The following is a 24,609-nucleotide window of genomic DNA, read 5'->3' on the forward strand; positions in this document are numbered from 1 at the left end:
TAAGGCCTAAATTTGGCACCAGGGCCCAACCCTGAGGCCTGGTCTGTTACCAAGGCCCAGGCATGAGCCCGACCTTGAGGCCTGATCCTGGTGCTGATGCCTAGGCCTGGCACTGAGGCTGAACCCCGAGACCTGGTCCTGGTGATGAGGCCTAGATTTTGTACCCTGAGGCTGGTCCTGTCACTGAGACCCAGCCCTGAGGCCTTGTCTTGAAGTGAAGGCCTAAGCCCAGGTCTCTTAATGTCTTTTATCCAGTGCTTCAACAAAGGCGCCATCTGTTTGGAGAACAGTGCTGGCATGATGATACTGCGGTGCCGTCAACAAACCAAATCTAGATGGAACCCCCCCCCCCGGAAACTAAAAAAATGAACTGAACTGAAAGTTTTGGGGCTGCATATACTAGTGTGTGCCACACAAAGTTGGGCCTGGCTATCCTGGCCCTTAATACTGCCCATTAATATCACACTTCAGAACTTGTGCTGTAGCTAGGAAAAAGAAGCACGCATGATTATACTTGTTCTCAGAACGACACTCCTACATGTTTAAGAGCCACGCTTGTGACTGGTTGCTGCGAGGTACTGAGAGCAGAGCCCAGGTGCAGGTCTGAATCAAAATATTAGGTAGTGGTGAATTTTCTGTGGCACATCTGACTAGGACACATAATACACCCGTCTGCCATAGCTCACTGGTTGGGTAACATTTTCTTACATTACTCCCCTTTCATCCTGATCCCATAACGCCTCATTCTAGAGCCTACTTTCTATTAAAAGTGATCTGCCTCCTATGCATTGATATTCAAAGGTATTTGATTGTCTCTAGTATATCTTCCTGTGCCACCTTTCTTCTAGGGTATACATGTTTAGATCTTTACGGCTGTCCCTCTAGAACACTTTTTAAAACACCTGGAGCCTTGGCTGGCCTGGCTGCACACTAGGTGAAAAATAAAAGTACCTGGAGGCTCAAGAAAGGACATCTCTACTTTTAAGTGGAGGTTTCAGTGCTAAATATAAATTTGATGGGGAATAGAAATCCTTAGTCACTTACTTTTGAGATCAACATTTCAGCTGATTTTGGAAAACTTGATTTTTTTATTTTTTTAACATTCATTTATATAATGTTACCGTTTGTTTTTTGTTTTTTTTTCAGGACCGAATGCTGCATGTAAATGAAAAAGCATCCACGGTAAACACATTGCAAAAGTGTTTTACTTTGCATCCAGTCTCTGCACAGTGTAATGCATTGTTTGAAATGAGCAGTGTACAGGCATTCATAGCTCTGTCTTCTTTAAGAGAAACTTGGGAATGGGGCCCAGGTGCTGGAATGGTTGAGTGACGGGTGACAGAGGGTGGTAGATGGAAGCCACTCTGAGGAGACCAAGCTGATTATTGGAGTGGCTCAGGGATTGGTCCTGTTCAGTATTCTTTGTGAGGGAGCACTGCAGAAAGATTAGAAGGAAAAGTCTGCCTTTCTGACAGATGACAGGAAAAAAGATCTGTAACAGAGCGAACACCCCTGAGAGAGTAGCCAGAATGAGAAGCGATCTGAGAAAATTTGAGAAATGGTCTAACGCTTGGCAGTTAAGGTTCATTATGAAAAAGAGTCATGCGTTTGGGGGGTACAGAAGTTTCAGGGATCAGTACAAGATGGGAGGTGAAGAGCTGATGTGCATTGACCAGGAGAGAGACCTCGGTGTTATAGTGTCTGATGATCTGAAGGTAGTGAAACAGTGTCCAGAGCCAGGAGGATGCTTGGCTATGCAGGGAGAGGTATAATCAACAGAAAAAAATGAGGCAATAATGTCCCTGTTCAGATCATTGGTGAGGCCTCACCTGAAACCCTGTGTTCATTTCTGGAGGCCGTATCTCAAAAGGGACAGAGAGAGCTAGATGTGGTTCAGAGAAAGGCAATAAGAATGGTTAGGGACTGCACCAAAAGCCATGTGAAATGATTCTGAAGGACCTAAATATGCTTACCCTAGCGAAGAAGAGAGAGAACCAGGAGGCATGTAAACACCTGAAGAGTATTAATGGTGCAAAAGAGGCAAACCTTTTACAACAGAAAGGAAGCTGTAGAACTAGGGGAGCAAACATTTTTCAGTGGAGAGGAAGTTTTAAAAGAGGTGATAGATAATATGAGGCCTGAAGTGAGTAGACTCAGGAGAAACATTAGAAAGTATTTCTTCACAGAAAGGGTGGTGGATATATAAGGAATGGCATCCTAGAGGAAGTGGTAGAGGCCAAACCGCGACAGAATTCAAGAAGGCCTGGGAAAAGCACAGAAAATCCTTAGCTGTGATCTATGGCTGAACTGAACCCAGGCACTTCTGATCCCCACTCCCACCACTAAAACTGAAACCAAGCCCAGGGCATGGCCCTACCTGGATAAGCCTACCTGGGCCAAGCCAAGGCCTCCCTGGGCCCCTCCCACTCCCCATTAAAATGTGCCAGAGTCAGAGATCTCTTTCCCTGGCCCTCTTTTACTCCCTTCCCACAGTTCCTCAAAATCATCCTTAAGGACCAGAGCGAAGTCTACTTGTTCCTGCTCTGACTCCTGGATTTTTATAAATGACTATTTTTATGGGAAGTAACCAGCTTCATTTTACTAGTATAATTAGAAATAAGCTTCATTTTATTGGCATAAGAAAATTATTTAAAAATAATATACAATACTGCTCTGGACCAATGATTATGTATGACCCCTATAGCAGTGAAAATATCTTATTGTAATTAAGTAACTGTGGGGTGCTATGAAGGTCCTATAAGAAGCTTACATTTACGTAAGACAAAAATATTTTGGATTAAGAGACGCCTGTGAACAAGTTTAAAAAAAAATACTCACCTAGATATGGTTTTTCTTGTCGCTTTGTCTGGTACATCTAGATAATTCAGGACTATTGGTGGATGTGACTATATAAATGATCAAACACAAAGCCCTCAAAACAATATACCTCGGAAATCTGAGGAAAATATAAATCAAACACCAAACACTCAAAAATTCCCCAGTAGGATTTTTTTAACTTTTCAAATATAGAGTTTGTAGGACCTTCATGAACACAGCTTGAAGATATCAGCAAGCCGTATAGACCTCTGGTCCAACTTTATTTTAATTTATTGTCAACATTTTTTTGTTTTTCTTATTGTATTTTTATATTTAAAATGTCATGAAGGTCCCGGGACTGGTAATTTGCACAAATTTCAACCCAAGAGGGAGAGCAAGAAAATTTTCAAAACTTAGCTTGAGTGTCCATCTTGATCACAACCCTGACATGGCCATGTTTTGATTGCGTTCTGCTTCAGGGGGTCTTCTTTCCAGATTCACCGTGCTCTCAATTTCTATTGCAGTGTGTTTGCGTCTCGAACTGACCCCGGTACTTTGCTTATCTCAGTTTTTTTCAAATATATCTAGAATACCTTTAAAATGGCGTCAGACTTTTTCATTTAGAACGTCGAAAGACGTAGTGATGTCATCAGTCAGATCAAAGAATACCAATTAATGACTTCATTGAGTCCTTCAGGCGCTACTGCATTTAAATTAAAGATCCAGAATTGTTCTCTTCTGTTCAAAAAAGATACTCCATCCCCTCCACGTGGTGAAGCACTAATCTTTTCCAGGATTGTCCACCTAAGATCACAAAATTGATGACTTTTTTCTTTCTAGTGGGATACTAGTGAGGCAGTTAATTTCTGGGTTTTAATGCAACTTTTATGCTCCACAAGTCTCATCCGAATTTTTCACTTAGTCCATCCAACATAAACCATATTACATGGACACTGTAAAGCATAAATGACATTTGTGGAATTACAATTTGTAGAATGATTTAAAAAGACCTTGCGGTTCGAACCCAGATGATACCACATAGTTCCCTTTAAACACAGGTCGCACATCTCACAGGCACCACAGGGGGAATTACCTAAGTTCTGATCTTGATAGTTCTCTTCAGTTGCTGGTTTTATCAGGGCCCTTACGACTTTATCCCTTAAGTTGAGATTTCGCGCAAATGAGACCCGAGGAGAATTTTTCAACCCCTGATGTATGGAAACTGTATCCCAATGTTTCCGCACAATATCCACAATATCTTGGGCTCTATTGCTGAAGTGCAACACTCATACCAAATCTTCAAATTCCCGGCTGGATTTGTTAAAAAAAAATCCTACTGGGGAATTTTTGGGTGTTTGGTGTTTGAACTATATAAATGATGCCAGCAGCCTGGAGGATGGTGCCGAAGTAACATCACTTCAGCTTCTGCCTCTGGTGCAGCCAGTGTCATTTACTTTTACAGCTGTACAAATGTACGGGAGGGAGCGTCCCGGTCCTGGCACATTTCACCAGGGGCGGGGGGCACTAGGGACCTGGGGAGGCCCCTGGCTTGGTTCAGTTTTAGTGGTGGGAGTTGGGGTCAGAGGGGTCTGGGGAGGCCGCAGCCTCATGTTCAATTTTGGCAGGGCCACGGGAAGCCTATTTTTTATTTTATTTTTTACAATGATTCAGCTTTTTTTTGTTTTGTGGGTGTTTTTGCAGTGTAATGCTTGCTTTTTTTTTTGGAAAACAAACCGAACCCAAAAAAAATATTAACTGAAAAAACAGCCCCCATAATGAAAAAATGAGCAAACTGAAAATTTGGGGCTGCATATCCCTAGCAATGGGATCCTGTTAAAAAAAAACAAAAAAAAAAAAACCAAACAAAAAAAAAACTGTAGGATGTTGCCAGCATAGGGGTAGATTTTAAAAGGTTGCGCGCGAGCATACATGTGCGCGCACTACCTGGCGCACGCACATGTACACCCGATTTTATAACTTGCGCACGGAGGCGCGCACAAGTTATAAAATCAAGGGTCGGGTCACGCAAGGGGGTGCACAATTGTACACCTTGCGCATGCCGAGCCGCGCAGCCTTCCCCCATTCCCTCCCAGGCCACTCCAAAATCGGAGTGGCCTGTGAGGGAACTTCCCTTCCCCCTAACCTGACCTTCCCCCCCCCCCCCCCCCAAATTTTTGTTTTACCTTTTGCGCCTGCCGGCCGATTGCCGGCACGCAATTCCCGGCACAGCGGCAATTGGCCGCTGTGCCAGTAGCTGCTGACCCCGCCTGCCCTGGACCACCCAGGCCCCGCCCCCTCCCCTTTTTGCAAGCCCCGGGACTTATGCGCGCCACCAGGCCTTTTTAAAATAGGCCCGGCGCTCGTAAGGCCTGTTACATGCATAACCTTTTGAAACCCTGGCCCATAGCTTCTCCATATGTGTAATGGGTGCAGTGCTGGCAGTATAGAGCAGCTTGTTGGGGAAATTTGCCATTGCCTCCATTAGCTTCAGATCAACCTACACCATATCTGTGGACAACTGCAGACTGCTGACAGCATATATCTGCCATCATCTACACTCAACAAACAAAATATATTAGAATTTACTCTACTAAAAATCCACTTTGTGAGGGACGGGGTGAGTTGGCTGCAGCGAACTCCTCATTCTTGCGCAGATGGACTCAGCTCATCTGGCACTTGTCTCTTGATTTCCATTTTGAATCAAAAGCTAAATTATTCCTTTGGGTTTGCCTGGACCGGTTTAGATTTCCTTTTAATCTGAGCAGTTTGAGGGCCAGTTCAGATTTCCTAATTGGACATTGGGCAGGAAGATGTCTTGGGATTCAAGCTGTTCGTCTGCCTGCCCTGTAAGTTTTGACAGCCCTTGTACAGCTGGCAGATGTCAAATCAGGGTATGGCTCGTGTGTCACCATTGTGCAGGCTCGCAGGCTGGACTGAAAGTGGAAACTGAGGATAGAGCAGAGCTAGGTGTGTTCGGTCAAGTCAGATGGATTGCATCAAAATCATCCGCAGCGCACTTAATTTAGCACAAGCAGAATCTTTGCTCCTGATTGTCTGCTTCAGAGAAGGTTCCTTTTTGATCAGAAGCCTGACAGCAGGGTGTTTGAAATACTGCATTAAAAATGAAGCAACTGAATGTAGACTGTAAGTCCTTTAAAACTGCATTCCTTTTCATGGTTTCCTTTACTGAAAATGGAGAAATGGAGTGCCTTGAACATATACAAGTGCATTATGAGCTGAATAGGTATTTAAAGAGATCTACAAATTATGCATGCATTCATATGGAGCTACCATTTCTCTAGATAGTTGTACTACCCCTGTTAAATGCAAGAGGTTGCAGCCTTACTACCACTCTACTGCTATCACAGCAAATTTGGCCCCCAGTACCGAAATGTAAATCGCTTGAATAACCTTGGAACTGGCCACTGATTACAGTGCTCAGGACAGAGGTCATCAAGAAGGAAAGAGAGAAACCAGAGCAGTGGTTACCTTCAGGTCCCCTGCTCTAAAGAGGTCATAAGCTAGGTCAAGGCAATAGTGACAGAAATGAAACAGAGAACTAGAAAACAAATTGGGCCAGAAGGTCGTAGAGAATGTCAGAAAATGACGACTTTATTTGCGAGGATTCGTTATGTACTTACCCAAAGGGTAAGTGCAAAGGGGGCAGGCTGACACCTTGTCCTGGTTTTACGTCTGCTGCATCTATGGATTGTAATTCCACTTTCTTAGGATGTTTGCAGACAGGTTCCTTTCATGCTATTTAAAAACTTTTGAGAGCAGGGCTTGAGTTAACTGGATTCTTTGCAGGCTGTAATACCTTTTAGTGGACCGATCTAAGAATTATTCAGAGATGCTGTTTAAATGGTTTTGTGTGGTTTTGAACACTCATGTGCAACAATATCTGTGGATGAGTCATTTGTTGGTGAAGTAAATGACAACACAGCTTGCTAAAAGGTGCAATTGGAAATTGGTCCCTAACAGGTTTATAGCTTCACTTTTTCATATATTGTTATTTATATTCTGTTTATCTGTATTGATGATTTTGAGATTTTTTTATCCATTGTTCATACCGCAATGGAACATTTTACTTGCATGGTAAGGTGGTTGAAAAATGTTTTAAATAAAATAGATATTGTATCATGTGTTCACTTTAAAGCTGGGTTTTTTTTTTTCCAAATTTCCCAGCAACCTCCTGAAAGGGAAAAGGAGACTGCCTACAGTAAGTAATATAGTGCATGCTAATCTAGATTTGTGTTTCATAGGCAGATGCACCACAGACTGCAAATACTGGGAGGCTTTTAGCAATGAGTACCAGGACATATATTCGGATCATCTTATAGACACTGATCAACAAAACAGACATGAAAATTTCTATAGTCGCTCAGTCCCAGGTCAGATGTGAATTCAGGGCCGGTGCTTCCATTAGGCAAACTTAGGCGGTCTCCTGGGGTGCCAGAATTTCAAGGGCGGCAAAAGCATGCAAGTGTGAGGCATAGAAGAGCACTGTGTCAGATCTAATACTGCTAAAAAAGGGAGCATTATGCTGGAGCCACAGCCACTGTCACTGTCACTGCTAGGAGGCAGTGTTGTGCTAGAGCTGCCTCCAATTGGTAAGTTGGAGAGGGGCTGCGTGACCGAAGGTTCGCCTAGAGTGCCAAATACTCTTGCACCGGCCCTGTGTGAATTAGTTTTTTATTGCCGCTGAACACTAGGACAGAGGTTAGTATCTCTGTGTAGTCAGTGAATTGTCATTTATATCTCTCTCTGGCCACCTGACACCAAGCCAGCCATGGAGATCTTTCTCTATAATTACTGAGCCCAAAAATAGATAGTAAACTTTCTATGGTTAATTGATATCAGGACAGAGAGCACTCAAATTCAACCCAAATTTACTTAGCTCACATTACATAGAAAATATTTGTTAGCTTGACAGTATTTTCCAAAGGACTACCCATTGCTAGAAACAAATGAGAACTCACTAGACTCACAATTTACACTTGCCAGTAAAATAATTCCACACATCTGGGTTTCCAAATAGAGAAAAACATGACATTTTGTCATATATGCATCAAAGTGTTATGAGCCACAGGCCAAAGAGTTTCAATGAGTGCTGGGCCCAGCACCACAACGTATGCCTTTCTTAGTGGTGTGTTGCTTCATCAGAGATGATGTTGGTGATGTCCGACATTCTCTTATATGCTTTTGGCAACATCTCTGCTAATAAAGTTATAGTGTTGATATTTATGAAGCACATTTTTCTTCAGCATTTTTGTTTTCAAATCTAGGGGCCAATTCCCCAAAGCCATGTTAGGCTTGCAAGGCACTGTGGGTAACCTTTCAAACCTAATGCCCGTGGTAAACATTTGCATACTGCAGCATGGTCCTTTTCTGCCATCGTTTCTGTGTTTCTATGTTAATGTATTCAAATCTACCTTATGCATATTCATTGTAGATATCCTGAAAAAAGTCTTATCTGTGGCTCATAAAGACTGGAATTGGTCACACCTGCCATAAAGTAAATAGAAACGCAGACAGAATCTGAATTGGAATCCACAAACCAGACTCTGTATGCAGTGCAACAAAGGACAAACAAATATTTCTCATAAAACAAAATCAAGAAATATAAAACATTAGTCATAACAGCAAACCATGCTAATAAAAATATTTCAAAACAGCCGACAGAATATTCGATAATTGAACTAAAAAATGTTTAAAAATTTCCCAAAACCAGTAAAATATTTCAAAATAGATACATCAAGTAAAACTCAATCAAAATAAGGGTACAAAACATTTTCCTGCTCTCCATACCTGAGAACTATTGATTTCCAGTCACCCTGAGATTGTCATGGATTAGTGGGTGGCAGAAGGGGAGCACACACTTTTCTTCTCTCGCACGCACACACACACACACATACACACACACTTCCTATCTCTTTCAGAAACACACACACACACACACACACACACGTGCTCTTTCTCTCAACATATACATGCTCTCTTATACCCACATGCAATCTCTCTCACCCCCTTACTTCCCTTTTTACTCACTCCTCCCCTTTCCTTCTCTCAATTCATATCCCTTCTGTTCCCCACTAAATCCTTTTACCTCTCATACTCCCCTTTCTTTTTGACTCACCAACTCTTCTTTTTCCCCTCTGTCTCTCACTGTTTACCTCCCCACTCGTTAACTCCCCTTCCTTACTTCATCACTCATGCTCCCCACCTTTTCTTTCTCCTATGTGCTTAAGCCAGTAGGTCACCTGAGGAGCAGATGCGCAGTCTTCTTGGTCGCGGGGTATAGGAACCCTACCAGCACCTCAAGTTCAGGTGCTACACAGGGTCGTCCTTGCTGACAGGGAGCAGAAACCCAGATATCATCTCAGTCTGCTGTGCTGCCAGCCAGTGTGAATCTTCTTGCTGGTGGGGAGTGGGATCCCCACCAGCACATCATTTCTTCATGCCACCGGCTGCTTTAGGATATTCTTGCTGGCGGGATGTAGAAACCCCACTAACATTAGAATTTTTAAGGCAAAGTGAGGCGGCCGTTACAGGGGATTTTTGTGGGGACGCTTTCTGCTGCTCCCAAAATTTTGCCACCTGACGTAGCCGCCTCACCCTGCTTCATTATAGAACCGTCCCTGCTTACTTGGATAGAGGAAACATGTACGTTTACCTGCATATCAGGCAATTTCCCCAAGTGAAATTGCCTGATAGAACAGACAATTTCCCCAAGTGAAGCACTCTCTTTACCTACAGAAATGCCTTTGAAAATTACCCTGCCTAAACATAATGATGCAATACAGTAGCCTTAAAATAATATCAGTAACTATAACATTCTCATAAAACACATCATTAAAACAAGAAGACATCATAAGAACAATAAAACCACCACCAAAAGTGTCAAATACTATCTTAAAAACTTCAAAATTAATATAATCGCTTTCAAAAATCATTGTTAAAATTCCCCTGAATTTCTAAAAGCCACAGAAAATAACCAGATTTTCACTACTTTTCTAAAGGCCATTAGTCATGAGGTCACATGAAGCTCCTTGGGAAGCATATTCCATATGTAAGGTGCAGCATATGAAAATAATCTTTCTGGAACCTTTTAACTTTATCTCTTTTGGTGAAGGTACCCAAAGGAGGGCCTTGCCAGCTGACCTTAGGTATTTCTATCACTAACCTCTCTAGGGTCCCTGTTACCACTGAAATTTCTGATTCCCTACACCAGTTGGTCCAGTATTACAGGACTGGTAAGCCTGGGGACAACTCTTCTTCAGTCTCTCAATCACCTTCTCACTCAGAAAACCCAATAGTCTCTTCCCCCACCTGGAATCCTATGAGCATCTCCCACAATCCAGCATTGCTGGAGCGGATAGGAGGTAAACGTTCCTATTCCTTCTGGCTGGAGTGAAGGGGGGGGGGGGGGGGATTCTGGATGATATTAGGAGGTCATCAGTGGGTCCAGGTAGGAGGGGAGATGGTCAGGGGTTTGCATGGGTTAGGAGGGCTTCATTTCTTAAGGAATGGTAACATTAATGGTATCTAAAGGGCTAACTTTCTTGATTGGCAAATTAGCCTCTTTGCGCCATTTCAAGAGTTGGCGTAAAATGTTGTGCAGTGAACAGGCTACGCAAAGTTTTGCTCCAGTATGTGAGCTTTACTAAATAGAGTGAAATAAGTTAATGAGCACATTACCTCCCTACTTGCATAATTTAAATACACGACTATAATCTTTTTGATGCAGCTGCAATCTACTATTTTAGTGCAGGTTTTTCACCTATACTAAATATTTAAGATTTTTGTGTGCCGTTAAATGCCCACATTATTTAGTGAATAAAGGATATATGAATATAAAAATAAAATACATTATGTTAGAATAATTTGTAAAATACTATAATTTTTAGAGTAAGAAATCTTCCAGTATCAAAAATGGTCTTTATAACAAAGGTGAACAGTACTTGTCCTTAGGGGCACCTAACTGGTCAGGTTTTCAGGATAACTGTAATGAGTGTACATAAAATAGATCTGCATACAATTGAGGGAGTCGTTATACAAATCTCTCATGCATATTCATTAGGAATATCCTGAAAACCCGACCAGTTTAGAAGTCTTTGAGGACCAGAGTTGCCTAGCCCTGCCTTATAACATTTAAAAGTTTGAATAATAATTGGCGGTAAATCCAGGTAATTATGTATTCCTTTTTTGCTCTAATGATTTTAATTGATAGAGCCATACTGTTTCTCTTTTTGCCCAAGTTTTCACCCATTACCTCATTATGGTTGTCTCTTAATATGCTTCATGCCATAAAATCAAATATTTGGATCCTCATAGTGCCATAATGTACCACTCTAGGCTATATCCGATTCTGTCTCTTCATGGCACGTGTTCCCCACCATTCTTCTGTAACCGCCTTTCTGTATATGCCTTACATATTGAAAATCACACGGACAAATTGGAGCCTAATCTACAAAAGGAGAATAGATCATGAAATCAATAGTTCTCTAGTACTTTTATTTCTTTGCAGTTTTATACTTTATTTTGCTAACAAGGCAGTGATGTGTGATATGACCATGACCTTATCTTGTTTTTGTTTTGGATTTATCAACTATTTGGGTTTTTTGCCGTCCAGTTTGTATTTTAATTATTATGCACTTTATGCATTTTATTGTTCTGTGTTTATTTCTAGTATAATACTTTACCTACATTTGTACACCACTTAGCCCAATCGTTTTGTTATAAGCGGTCTATAAAAACTTTTAAATAAATAACTAAACACTTTGTTTTATTTTACTTTTATATTTCTTTTAAAAATTGTGATCCTCCTAAAACAGGAGTACTAATAATAGTTAAAATCTAAGTTCCTGCAAATAAATACAATCTGAACATACATATGTTGAATAGTTGGTGTATATTCAGTATGTTTTTGATTGCCTTGATGATAAAGGTTGATTGAAATTGTATTTGGTGATAAAATATCCACCAGCTAGAATTATTTGATTGCAGTAAACTGCAAATTAATTACTGCCATAAGCCCTTCATGTTGTTTTCTGCTGGGATTACAACAGCAGAGCCATTTTTCATAATTGTAGAGCAAGAGTAAACTTGATATGCCACTGTGGATATGCTGCCAGTATCCTCAGCGGTTACACTGTTTTCATGCAAGGATTCATGCCATCATGCAGCAATAACGCCTGCATGAATGCTGTTTCCTGGGATGAAATCCTTTGATAATTTACACTTAAAACAGTGTAGTCAAAAGTATTCCCACATTTGGGTAGTTATCTTTCTAACTCTCTTTTATTTGTATTCATTATTTTAGCTGAATTCACAGTTCCCCCACCTCAGAAGCCTCCTAGGTCAGGCGCCCAGGTAATGTGACAAGATTGCCCTTGAGGTGGGATCACGCATGAACGCTTTCTCTGTCTTTGTTATGCAGCATCAGCTAAACTGAATACTGCCGGGAAAACCCACTAAAATTAAAGCAAAATGTTATTGGTAGGATGTTGAAAATGATCTTGTACTTAGGGAGATATACTGTATATGTCACAAGAATGTCTAGTGAAATTAATTGGAAAATTAGAGATAGGAATAACACCATCAGGGCTATTCATTTTAGGTGCAGCAGACACCAGTTTTGCTGTGGTAAGAGTGGCTGGAGCATTTCAAGGATCCTTAGGAATTTTGGGTACATGGTCATTCTTTCTGGTGCTCATGTGCCAGATATTCAGGAGGGCCGATGCCACAACTGCTTTAAGATTATCTTCAGAGGGCAATTAGAGAGCTCAAAATTTTGACCCTAAAGAGCATCGCCATGCTACAATGTTTCTCCATCTATAGTGAGGTTTTATATTAACTGAGATATATTTTAATCCTGGTATGTGCATGGCATAAGATTGGGTGATAGGGGGACATGGCTTCAGCTTTAGGGAAGGGGAGTCTCTTACATTTGAAGGGTTACTGTTGGAGCCAATAGCACATTCAAGGGATCTGTCTGGACACATCTTACAATTCACATGTAGATTAGCTATGTTGCTGTTAACATTATTTCAGTGAATTATGTTCATGTTCACTCGTGATGGTGGTAGGACATGAGCAGTCCACTCGTGCTTATATGGCCAGGGAGGGGCCTCCATGCACCACAAAAATGAACAAATAAATATAGTCAGGAGGGGGGAGATATGGCCATCACCAACTTTTATGGCTTAGGCGAGGTCTCCTTATCTTTCATATGTTTGAAACAGGGGAGATCCAGTCAGTGCTTGCTTTCTACGGCTTGGATGGGGGTGTCCTTATCCTTAGTACATATACAAGCAAAAGTTTGAAATGGAGGAAGGTCTAGCTGTTATTGGATCGTAAGGGGCCTCCTTACTCTATAACAATAAATAGAAGTGGGGGCTGGGCCCCTAGAGTGCCACAGGGCGTAGTTGAACTCTTCAAAAGAGGGATGTCCCAGCTTTCTTTATTGATTGGCATTGTAAAAGTAGGGAAGGTGGGAGGGGGGGGTGTTCAATGACTTTCTTGAAAGTCATTGAACACCCCCCCCCTCCCACCTTCCCTGTTACTGAAAGGAAAGGAATATAACTTCTGCCCCCCCCCCCCTCACACACACACACACAATTCACTGATTCCCTGTATAGTTGTCCACCAGCATAATAAAGCTGACCTTTAAATAAAATTAAGGATATCACTTTCAGTTTTTGGTGAAAGAGTATGAATATAATGCTCCCAAATATCCTAAAGATTCTTCTTATGGGCAAATACATGCCCAATTGCTATACTTTCCCATTATCATAAACTTATGAAGCATATCCTCCAATGCCAAAACCAAGGGGCTTTAACACTTCTTCGTATCTTAAGAATCCATTTCTTTCTCATCAGAAAGGCTTTTCTATTAAACAGTTTCTCTCCCTTGCCTTTAATTTTCAAAACCAATATAACATCAAAAAGTATGGCTTCAATCCAGAGTTGAATTTTTTGACCAATAATTCCACCCAAATAAGCTAAAATGTTCTTCCAAAAGAATTATTAGAAAGGGAATGGTTAATAAAACGGAAAATGTCATAATGCCTCGATATCGCTCCATGGTGAGACCGCCGCATCTCAAAAAAGATATAGTTGCGATGGAGAAGGTACAGAGAAGGGCAACCAAAATGATAAAGGGGATGGAACAGCTCCCCTATGAGGAAAGGCTGAAGAGGTTAGGGCTGTTCTGCTTGGAGAAGAGACGGCTGAGGGGGGGAGATATGATACAGGTCTTTAAGATCATGAGAGGTCTTGAACGAGTAGATGTGAATCGGTTATTTACACTTTCGGATAATAGAAGGGTTAGGGGGCACTCCGTGAAGACCAAACGGAGAAAATTCTTTTTCACTCAATGCACAATTAAGCTCTGGAATTTGTTGCCAGAGGTTGTGATTAGTGCAGTTAGTTTAGCTTGGTTCAAAAAGGTTTGGATAAGTTCTTGGAGGAGAAGTCCATTAACTTATTAATCAAGTTGACTTAGAGAATGGCCTCTGCTATTACTGGCATCAGTAGCATGGGATCTTGTTGGTGTTTGGGTACTTGCCAGGTTCTTGTGGCCTGGTTTGGCCTCTGTTGGAAACAGGATGCTGGGCTTCATGGACCCTTGGTCTGACCCAGCATGGCATGTTCTTATGCTCTTATGTTAAAGCTGAACTGCAGGTCTCTCACTTGTCCAGGACCTATCAGCAGTGTTCCATAATGCTTCCAGCTTCCATTCAATTCCAATTGCAGAATTGGCTCTGGAATGCTGCTACTACACTATCAAGGCAGCCCTCCTAAGAACCCTCTTTATAATGGAAACCTGACAAATCTCAGTTTCTTCACTTTTATGAATCAACTCAATTGTGCAAAAAACTAAATCATTTTATGAACCCACAGAAACCATCAAAGTATTCTGAGTTGTGTGTTCCTGTTATGAATCAGCTTTTTCAACATAAATATTACACTAATTATTTTATTCTATTTCGGGGGGGTTGTTTTTCTCCAGCCTATCCAGCCAGCCCCTACTGCTAACCTGGACCGTACTAATGACATTGTATACCACAATGTAATGGAATTAGTGAAAGCGGTTCTTCAGCTCAAAAATGACATTTATCAGCTTCCTCCAGAGGGATATGTCAGCGTGGTGAAGGTAAATGAAATTAAGACTAGTGAAAAGGCCCATCATAAATGGGCAAAAAGTCAGATATGTGTATACACTCAATGCCCCAACATTCCCCTGAGGGCAAATACTTGCAAGGCTTAATTTTGAGGAGGAGGTGTGTATTAGCTCCCTTGCTCACCCCCAATCACTGCTACTGAGATGAAGCCTAGTATTCCTAGTATGCAGAGCAGAGGTAGTGGTGGGGGAGGTGGGGAAGAGATGAACTTTCTCTCTCTCTCTCTCTCTCTCTCTCTCCCCTCCACACTCTCTCCTCTCCTCCCTGACTTCAGCCACTTTCCACAACGCCAACAATCCTTCCCCAGCTCATTCCCATCACTTTCTCCCTCCTCTTCACCAGCCTGAAGCCAGCACTTTCTCCCTTCCTACCTCAGAGACTGGGACCTGATTCATCCCAGAGAAGCTGCAGTACCAGCAATGGCTACTAGATGTCAGTAGCATCCCTTACAGTAATAGGAGGGACAAAGAAAAAATGCACAAGCATCAAACTGACTTTTGTATATATTAGATTTCAAAGTTAAGTTATGTGAGAACCATGAAAGAGTACATTGATAGATTCCAATTTCCATTGTCAAGTTTCCTCAGCAGAAATAGGTTGGTGTGTTGAAGGATGCTGGAACTTTTGCTCCGTTTTTAAATCTAGCACTTCCATACAAAAATTTCTTTACTTTGCATAAAGTTTTACTTCAACAATTTTTTCTTTGGAGTTCCCTTTCAGAAGTTGTAGCACATTAAATCCTTTTGTCAAAAGCTATGTGATTTCAAGATTGAGCAAACACACATTTATAGGATTATCTGCACTTTGTAGCCCAGAATTGAAATCTAGCCATTTGCTTGTAAGACAACTTCAAGTTTGGAGAACAGAGAAATAATTTTCTTGTTTATTCATGCTATGAACCTCTGTTTGCAGAATGTGGGACTGACCTTGAGAAAGCTAATAGGCAGCGTGGACGAAGTGCTGCCAAACCTACCTGCAACATCGCGTACTGAGGTAATGCAGCAAGAAGTCTGCAAAAATGTTCTCTCTAGCCTGTTTATCAGTCTGTGGATGCTGCAAGCGATACTAACTAGCAGATCGATACAGAATGGTGCGCTCGGCCGAGCGCACGGTTTAGCCCCCCTTTGGCCGCACGTTTTTGACGCGCTGTTATTACCCCTTATACAGTAAGGGGTAATAGCGCGTGGAAAACACGCGGCCACCCCCCCCCAAAACTAATAGCGCTCACCACATACAATTGCATGTTGATGACCTAATAGTTTCTCACCCGAAATAACAGAAAGTCAAATGTGCGGTCAAGCCGCACATTTTACTCTCAGAAATTAACACCTGCCCAAAGCAGGCATTAATTTCAGATGGCACCGGGCAAGTGTACAGAAAAGCAGAAAAAACTGCTTTTCTGTACACCCTCCAACTTAATATCATAGCGATATTAAGTCGAAGGCCCCAAAAATTAAAAAAACCCATAAAACCTTCTTTAAAAAAAAAAAATCTGCCCGCAGGTTGGAAAACGGACACTCAATTTTGCTGGCGTCCGTTTTCCGAATCCCGTGTCTATCAGCAGGTTCGTCAACAGACACTGGTAAAATTAAACGTCGGTTGTCAGACATGCTGACAGCCGCTGCTTCCGCAAATAAGGAGGCGCTAGGGATGTGCTAGTGTCCCTAGCACCTCCTTTTGGATTCAGTAAAGTCCCGCAGACTTTACTGAATCGGCCCGTAAATAAGGTCTACCAAAAAAAATAGTTTTAATGCTTGTCTACAAGTGAGACACAAATCTTAAACAAATGTTGCAATCAGATCATAAGCTGCTTGAGGAAACAGAAAATGAAAAATTATCTATCTAAAAATTCTGGGCCCAATGTTCAAAATTAAAAGTTTATGCAAGTTAGCCAGATAAGACTTATCCGGCTAACTTAAATGGGATATTCAGCCATGCATAAGTTGCTCTATAAGCAGGTCTAATTTATCTGGTTAACTTACTGGATAAGTATGAATATTGCAACTTATCCGGCTAACTTAGCCAGATAAGCAGCACCACCCCGATCTGCCCATCACCCGCCTGTTCCCTGCCCCTAACTTATTCGGCTGTCTGCTTAGCCAGAGAAGAGACTTATCTGGCTAAGTGGTAATCACTGAACGTAGTGGATATTCAGCACCGCCACTTAACTGGATAAGTCCAACTTATCCAGCTATGTATGTTTTGAATATTGGGCTCTTTGAGGCCAAAATTCAAAGGCATGTAGCTGGATAATTCGGAGCTTATCCAGCTAAATGCTTCGTTTTCAATGTCCCCAGTACTTATCTGTCTAACTTTTAGTCATTATGGATGTTTTGGGGACATTCCAAGGCAGGGACAAGTTAGCCAGGACATTTTCAGCTAACTCTAGCTGGCCTAAGGAGCAGGTATGATGTTATATGGGAACTTGTTCCCGGATAACTTTAGACTTAACCAGCTATATTCAAATGAATAAAGCCAAATAAACAGAATAGATCGTAAAAATAAATAAATAAAGTCTGGCGGCATGGATTCCCCCCACTCCAAATGGATAGCAAAATCAGGCTAGCAGACTGAGCCTTCTCCAACCCTGCCTAGGATCCCCCTTTAACTTAAAAGTATCCAGTACAAGGCCTGAGAAGGTGGGCCAGCTCCCCCTCCCCTTGCTGATGCCACTCTTATACAATCAAAGGGATACCCCAGCCCCTGTGACCCTCTCAAGCTGACCCCAGGAGCACCTTTCGTCTCGAGCACCCTGAAAGCACACAGGCCACCAGGCCGCAATTCAAGTAAACTGCTCTCGGCGGCATCAGTGGTTGCCAGAACAGCAATGTGTAAGCTACCAGCATTGTTGTATGAGTACTCTTGCTAAATTTAGCTTGCTAAAGGAGTTATTTTCTAAAGACTTATCACACGCGATACGGCCATATTGCGTGCGCTAAGCCTCTGTCGGCAGCGAAGACACCGCGGTGGTGCGAAGGCTGCGGGCTTTTGCAGGCCCGCACCCCCCCCCCCCCCCCCCCCCATTTTCGCTGGATTCATCATTCAGCGATGAATAATGAATCCAGGCCTAAATTATCTGTTCTCTTTTTTTTTTTTTTAATATTGGCCTCACAATATTGAAGGGTCAGTGTCACTATTGTGTAAGACTGTGGCAAATCGATGTATAAAAGATTCCTGCTTGAAATTGGCCACTAGATGGTGGCAAGATGACATGGAAAACTTTTCAGAGGCTAGTGTCCTAGAAAGTTTTGCAAATTTTAAGAAAGCTCTTTTCTTCTGTTAGCATGAGAAATCCAGTTTAAACTGCATCACAGGGCTTTATTATCCCCTTTTGGGGTTCAGAGTAGACTACCCCTTAGTATCGGAAGTACAGAGCACATGAGGGACCATTTTTGTTCATTGTTTTGTTCCTATGTCGGGCTTGCAAAATTTTGGAAGAAAGTAATAATGTATATAAATGAATGTACTGGATAGAAGTTAGGAAAGTCAGCAACATGTATCCTATTAGGAATACAGTTAGCTAAAATATACAGATAAAGTTCTGTCGCGTCTGTAGTCCTGAAAAAAATGCGTATTGCACTCCAGATTTTGATTTGACCAATTGAAGCATTTAAGTGTATGTTGAACAATAAATAGGGTATTTGATTGGTTTGGTTGTTTTTTGTCAACTTGGGATGTTTTTTTTTTAATTTTTTATTTTCAACTTTCAATTTTTTATAACAAACATGTATGTAATATACTGAATATGAATATATAACAACATTAATAACATTAATAAGCTTATATTCAATAATACACTCAATAATACACCTTCTTACAATTCAATTCTCAGTATTTGTTTATTTAGGAAAACTGAAGGACATTTAGTTATATAATTGTGCGAAACAAGGTATAACAGAGAGTATCCTACCCTCTTACATTTAACATAATCAGAGTAAGCAACTTTATCTCTTTTATTAGCTCTCATCCATTTGTTGCTTTTGGGGGGTGGCTATCTAGGAATGCCCGAAAAGCTGGAATATCATAAAAAGCATATTTTTGTTCTTTATAAAATAAACTTGGGATGTTTTACCTGGAAATTGCATTGGGGTATGGCCTGGTACTCTTTTTAAAGGTTAATTAGGAATTCAAACGGATACAGAGATCATATCCTGGTCTGTTTTAGAATGGACATTTTTGGTGGCCATTTGAAACATGTAACATGTAGGAATCTACTTTAGCTATTGTAAAATTGATTTGTTCCAGTTGTTTTTTAAGCATAGAATATTCTGATATTAAAATGAGGGCTTGCACAATTTAGCATGGTGGAATCAGAGCAGAACTCTGAGTAAAGGTCAGGGGACTAATGCTCTGGAAAGATGTAGTCTGTGCAATGTCTTGTATGTTTCCAATGTCCATAAATGTATATAATGTAAATAAAAAGGTTTATACAAAATCGTAACCAATGACCTGAACATGTATGAGCTGGAAGTGACAGAGCAGCCCCACACAAGTGCTCTGATGTTCTCACTTTTGCACAATGAAGTTATCACTAGAGCCAGAGTTTAAGATGAATGAATGGATCAGCTTGATGGTTCATTGATGGTGCTGCTCATTGCCTTGCAGGAGATCTTGGTTCTGTTCCCAAACTGGGATTCTGTTCTTCAGGACTGCAAAGGCTGTGTTGAAAGCCCCCAGAGTTCTGCTTATTCTGCTGGGCCCACCATAGACTCTAGTCCTCAGAGCCAGGGGAAGATGCTTTAGCCATATGAGTGTGGATGTGCTGCCAGTAATGAGCTGCTTCTGCTGTCATTGCATGGGGAGACCAAGTCACATGGGTGGCTGGGGACCATGCACACAGATAGTTCCCAGCTCATTAACACTGGAAAGCTAAGCAAAGGGCTTACAAGTAAGTGCTAGAAGCTATAACAAGGCAGGATCAAAAAGAGGAGAAGCAAGTGCCAACTTCAATCTATGTCCTTTTTAAACTAACTGGCACATTAGTTTCAGCATATATATGCTGAAAATAGCCTGAATAGACATTGGTGGGGATGTATTGTGTTCTCTACCACTTGTAAAGGACAAAAAAACACAAAATCAAGAAAGCAACAAATAGGCAAAATACAAAAAATAGCTAAAACGAAAACAAAAATATAGAAATATAGACAAAACAAACAAACAAAGAGCAAAAAAGCAGCATGCCGTCCAAAAAACGGACAAAACAAAGGGCCTGATTTTAAAAAGCATTTACTCGAGTAAAAACCAGGTTTACTGGAGTAAATTCACTTTACTTGAGTAAGTGGGTTTTTGAAAATTGCTACAATATATGCCATTGACTTGTCTATAGGATTTACTCACATAAGTGCACTTTACTTGAGTAAATGGCTTTTGAAAATTGCTACAATAGTAGCTACATTTACGCATGTAACTCCTTTTGAAAATTACCCCCATAATGAGCAAAAAGCAAAACAAAGAAAAGTTACCCTGGTTCATAAAGCATTTTGACTGACACTCAATTTTCTAATATTTTTCCACACTGCATAATTTAAAAGATCCAGAAAGTGCGTATAAAGACAAAGAGGATGGCATTCTTCATGTGGGTGACGTCTTCAGATAGAGCCTTCCATGGAAGGTTGACTTTAAAGCTTCTAGAAGCTTTGAGCATGCCCTATTGGGCATGTGCAGCCCTGACCACTCCCCTGTGTGCCACGGGGGGGGGGGGGGGTGGGGGCCCTCGGTCTCATTTCTTCCTTCCTGCAGTTCATCTTATCTTTCAACTGCGGGGAAGACTTTCATGTGGAGCAACAGTGTACAGTATAATGCCTATGTAATTATTCATATATATCTGACTTAACTTTTATAATTTGTCTGAGTTTATCATGAAATAAACCATACTGTTTGTCTTAGATAATGGAAATGTTATTAGGGATTTCTTTAGAGCTAACAGAATGATCTTGCTGCTACAATTGATTACTTATAAAGAAGTTACAGGGTCAGGGATTCAGAAAAGATTACAAATAGGAAAATACCTTGCGATTGTAAAACCAGTGAACAACCAGTTTATGAAACCAACTGTTATTTGCATTTTAAAGTACCAATGTGGCATTCTGAATTAAACCAATAAGAACAAATACTCATACCTTCCACACAGTCCTTGGGTTAAGTTCTTCTCTTGGCAGCTGGAGGATCGTTTGTGGCCATCTTGATGCGGGACTAAGGGTGGGAGCGCTAGGGTGCGCTCCCGATTTCTGGGGAAATGTGCCCTTGCGGCGAAACATACCTCATCTGGGATGGAGCAACCCAAGCCCTGCCAACCTGCACACCTCAGTGAGACCAACAACGCAATGTTGGTCTCTGAATGGTCCTCCGACCGTTCCAAGCCCTTTTGGACCAGCTGCTGGGTAACGGCAAAAGGTGGCAGGCCAGATTAGGCTGAGGTAGGCGAGGACTGGAACATGGAAGCTGATGGCCTTAGGATCAGACAGACTCAGGATCAGACGAGGTAAAATCAGAGAACATCGGAGAAACTCAGAAGGAGAAGCCTCCAAGGCGAAGATCCAGGAAATCCAAGACAGCACTCTGGACACTCATCGAAGAGCAGCCGGGACGGACGAAGTGGAACATCCTTAAGACTATAAGCCTGGAGGAAGTACAGATCTTCGACCGCCAGATGAGGAAAAACCCACCAGTGCTCTACACACCCGCACCTGGGGTGGTCGCGGACCACTGGGCCACAGCGCACCCTAAACAGCTCAACCGGCTGTTCATGGACCATGCTGGGATGGATCAAGGCGAGTCCAGGAAGACATCTCGAAGACAGACATCAGGACATGGTACCGAGATCAAAGAACATCAAGGCTAAGACAATGGAGACATCAGGATGGGCGAAGCATCAGCAGAGACCAGGAGAGAAGACAATGAAGGATCCAACGAAGAACATGGAATGCCAAGCAGAAGTGAGGAGTACACAGAAGTCCAATAAAAGACCAGCTTTTGAAGGACCGTTCCAAGAGGGAACATGCTCCTTGCGAAGGCGAAGTTGAACTGAGCAAGGAGCCCTTTTGTAGGGCGAAGCAGAAAACAACCAGGGAGGAGCCTGAAGAGGACCACACCTGCACTGGTCCTTTAAATCTGGAAGGAAGCTGCAGGCCCGCTCCTAGGAAGAAAGGGGCAGGACCTTGGACAGCGGCCTTCCTGCCGCTGTGATGGAGGAGCAGAGGAAACCGGAGGAAGGCCTCAGGAAGGCCCCGACGACATCGGCAGTGTCCTGCCGCAAGAAGAAGGTCCAGGGATGGCACCTGCCACGGGAAAGGCCTTGGCTACTGTGGCCACCAGGCCATGAAGTGGACAGTGTCGCCGGCAGCTTCCTGCCGCGTTGGAAAGGCCCGGCATGGCTCCTGCCAAGCCAGCAAGATGGCGGCCGGGCCATGGGAGCACCCAGCATCGGCAGCTTCTGGCAAGGCCCCAGCTTCAGCTGCAGCCTCCGGGCCACAAAGGTAAGCACCTCCCGTGGCTCCTGCCACGGGAGGAGCGCAACACGTCTCTTGACAGGAAAAGTGTCCATTTCATCGGGTGCTAAACTAGCACACCTGGGAGACGATTGCAGTACAGTGAGATGAACTACAAAAATTCCTTCCCCATTTTAGAATTGTGTGGAGAGGTGACAGAGTTCCATGTGGCCCAAAAGCTTAACTGTTTCTTTGTCTCCACTCATTTTATCGATCTTTCCATCCCTCCTATTGCTAATTAGCAGAGACAGCAATTCTTCTTCAGTGTGGCCAATGGATTGTGTGGTTTTTTTGGTTTTTTTTTTTCAAACGCAGCAGATAAGCCTTGCTTGGTACTGAATAGGCTTGGTGAAGCAAACTTCTTTTCTGGTAAGCCCACAAACATTGATTGGGGGTTTGGGCAGTTAAGTTGTGAACCCCAGACAGAGAGGCACCTTGCCAGCTTTGTTATTTTCAGGTACATAGATCTTCCTTTGTTTCAGGACTTTTCTGCAAATAAATTTGTTTATGTAGCCTCACACCACGCATTTGCTTGTGTGATCAGAAAGGGCCAGCTTGTCAGCATATGTGCAGAGAAAAACAGGTCAAGCATCCATCTTGTTTCCAGTCACTCCATTTAGATTGCCACATACCCAATCATATTTTACAGAGCCTTGCCCTTACAGCAAGTGGCTCCCAAAGGTGTTTTTCACCCTTTTTTTGTCAGCTATGTGGTGCACTGGGGCAGCATCAGTTGGGTTTTTGTCCCAAAATTGAGTCATTTGATTTCATATTAATTTTCATTCTGTGCCTCAAAAAGAACAGGAGGCTAGTGTGTGTTTGGGGGCCAACCACAATGTCATGTGGAAGACTGTGACTTCTAGAGGATATCATTCCCAGCTGGAACTCATGGAGATACTCTTTGGGAGACTTAAGCCCAGCCAATTAATATCAGTATTGACGGCATCAACATTGAATGTCCCAGGAGCTGCACTGACTTCTGGCAGTAAATAGACATTGAGGAGGCATCAGTCCTCAATATCAAACACTAGGAAGGACTATAGAAATAGGCCTTCATCTACTTCTTCCCACCCAAAGAAAGCTCAGGGTTCTGTTTCTTTTGGATAATGGGTGAAGGCTAAGAAGCATAGACATTGTTTCGGTTGATACACAATTCTGGGAACAGGGACATTCTGGCAGCAGCCAAGAATCCCCTGAATTGTTCCCATGGGGAGGAGAGTTCAGCCTCACTACAGCTCCAGGAATGATGTCAGTCTCCTAAAGGTACAGAGGTCAGCCATCAATTCTTCTTTAGTGTTTGAGGAAGAAGTGTCCTTCCCTCCTGCCTCCCAGTCTGTTGGCATCAGCAATTATCGAGGAGGAACTGGACAGAAAGATCCAGGAAGCCCTGGAACGTAAGATGCAGAGGATCTGTGTACTAGGATGAGTGGCATCAGTGTAATGCAGACTGACATCCAGTCCCCTCTGGAGAAACTGGAGGCATCCAGCAGAATGTTCTTTGGAGAAAAGGTCAAGGAAGCAGTGGCTTCAGATTCTCTCCAAAACTACTCCGGATGTACGCATATTTAACCAGTTAATCGTCCTGCCAACACTTTTCCCAGACCACAAAGGTGAACAAATGTTGCAAGAAAGTCTTAGCCTTCTATCTGTAAGACTGAAGCCCTTAGAAAGTCCAGACAGCTTTTTTTTTTTCATTTGACACAAACAAACCTGGACTTGCTGTTGCCAAGTGCACTCTTTCTGTCTGACTAACAGATTTCATTTATTGTTGTTTTTAATTTTTGTGTATATTGTACTTGATGTACAGTAAACTGCTTTGATGGTTTTGCTAATAGAAGTATAATATATCAAACAAATAAATAATAATAGTGTCAGAGCTATGGCAGCATTGGTAGCCCACCTGAGATCCACCTCCATGAAGGAGTTATGAAAAGTTATAACATAGAATTCTCTACAGATTCACATTGCACTATTGCTTGGTCAGGGGACTCCCAATGCAAAATTAGGTTTGGCCAGTCTATCCTGTGGAGTTTCTTTGAGAGTTAGAACAAAACTCCATATCTCCTAGGGCCCGGTATTTTGGTTCCAGGCTGCCCTACATGCAAAAATTGAAATAAATA

At 42.2% G+C, this 24,609-nt stretch overlaps 1 protein-coding gene across 3 annotated transcripts in view; it reads left to right on the forward strand.

The window, feature by feature from the left end:
- Nucleotides 1-24,609, forward strand: part of PTK2B (protein tyrosine kinase 2 beta) — a 330,459-nt gene that overhangs the window by 300,191 nt on the left and 5,659 nt on the right. For all 3 annotated transcript variants that reach the window (XM_029596207.1, XM_029596208.1, XM_029596209.1), the window contains exons 26-30: nucleotides 1,147-1,182; nucleotides 7,003-7,036; nucleotides 12,140-12,189; nucleotides 14,831-14,974; nucleotides 15,915-15,995. In XM_029596207.1, the coding sequence (XP_029452067.1) occupies nucleotides 1,147-1,182; nucleotides 7,003-7,036; nucleotides 12,140-12,189; nucleotides 14,831-14,974; nucleotides 15,915-15,995 (345 nt within the window). The remainder of the gene's footprint in view (nucleotides 1-1,146; nucleotides 1,183-7,002; nucleotides 7,037-12,139; nucleotides 12,190-14,830; nucleotides 14,975-15,914; nucleotides 15,996-24,609) is intronic.

Source organism: Rhinatrema bivittatum, chromosome 3 (genome assembly GCF_901001135.1).
Source record: "Rhinatrema bivittatum chromosome 3, aRhiBiv1.1, whole genome shotgun sequence".
Classification (NCBI taxonomy): domain Eukaryota; kingdom Metazoa; phylum Chordata; class Amphibia; order Gymnophiona; family Rhinatrematidae; genus Rhinatrema; species Rhinatrema bivittatum.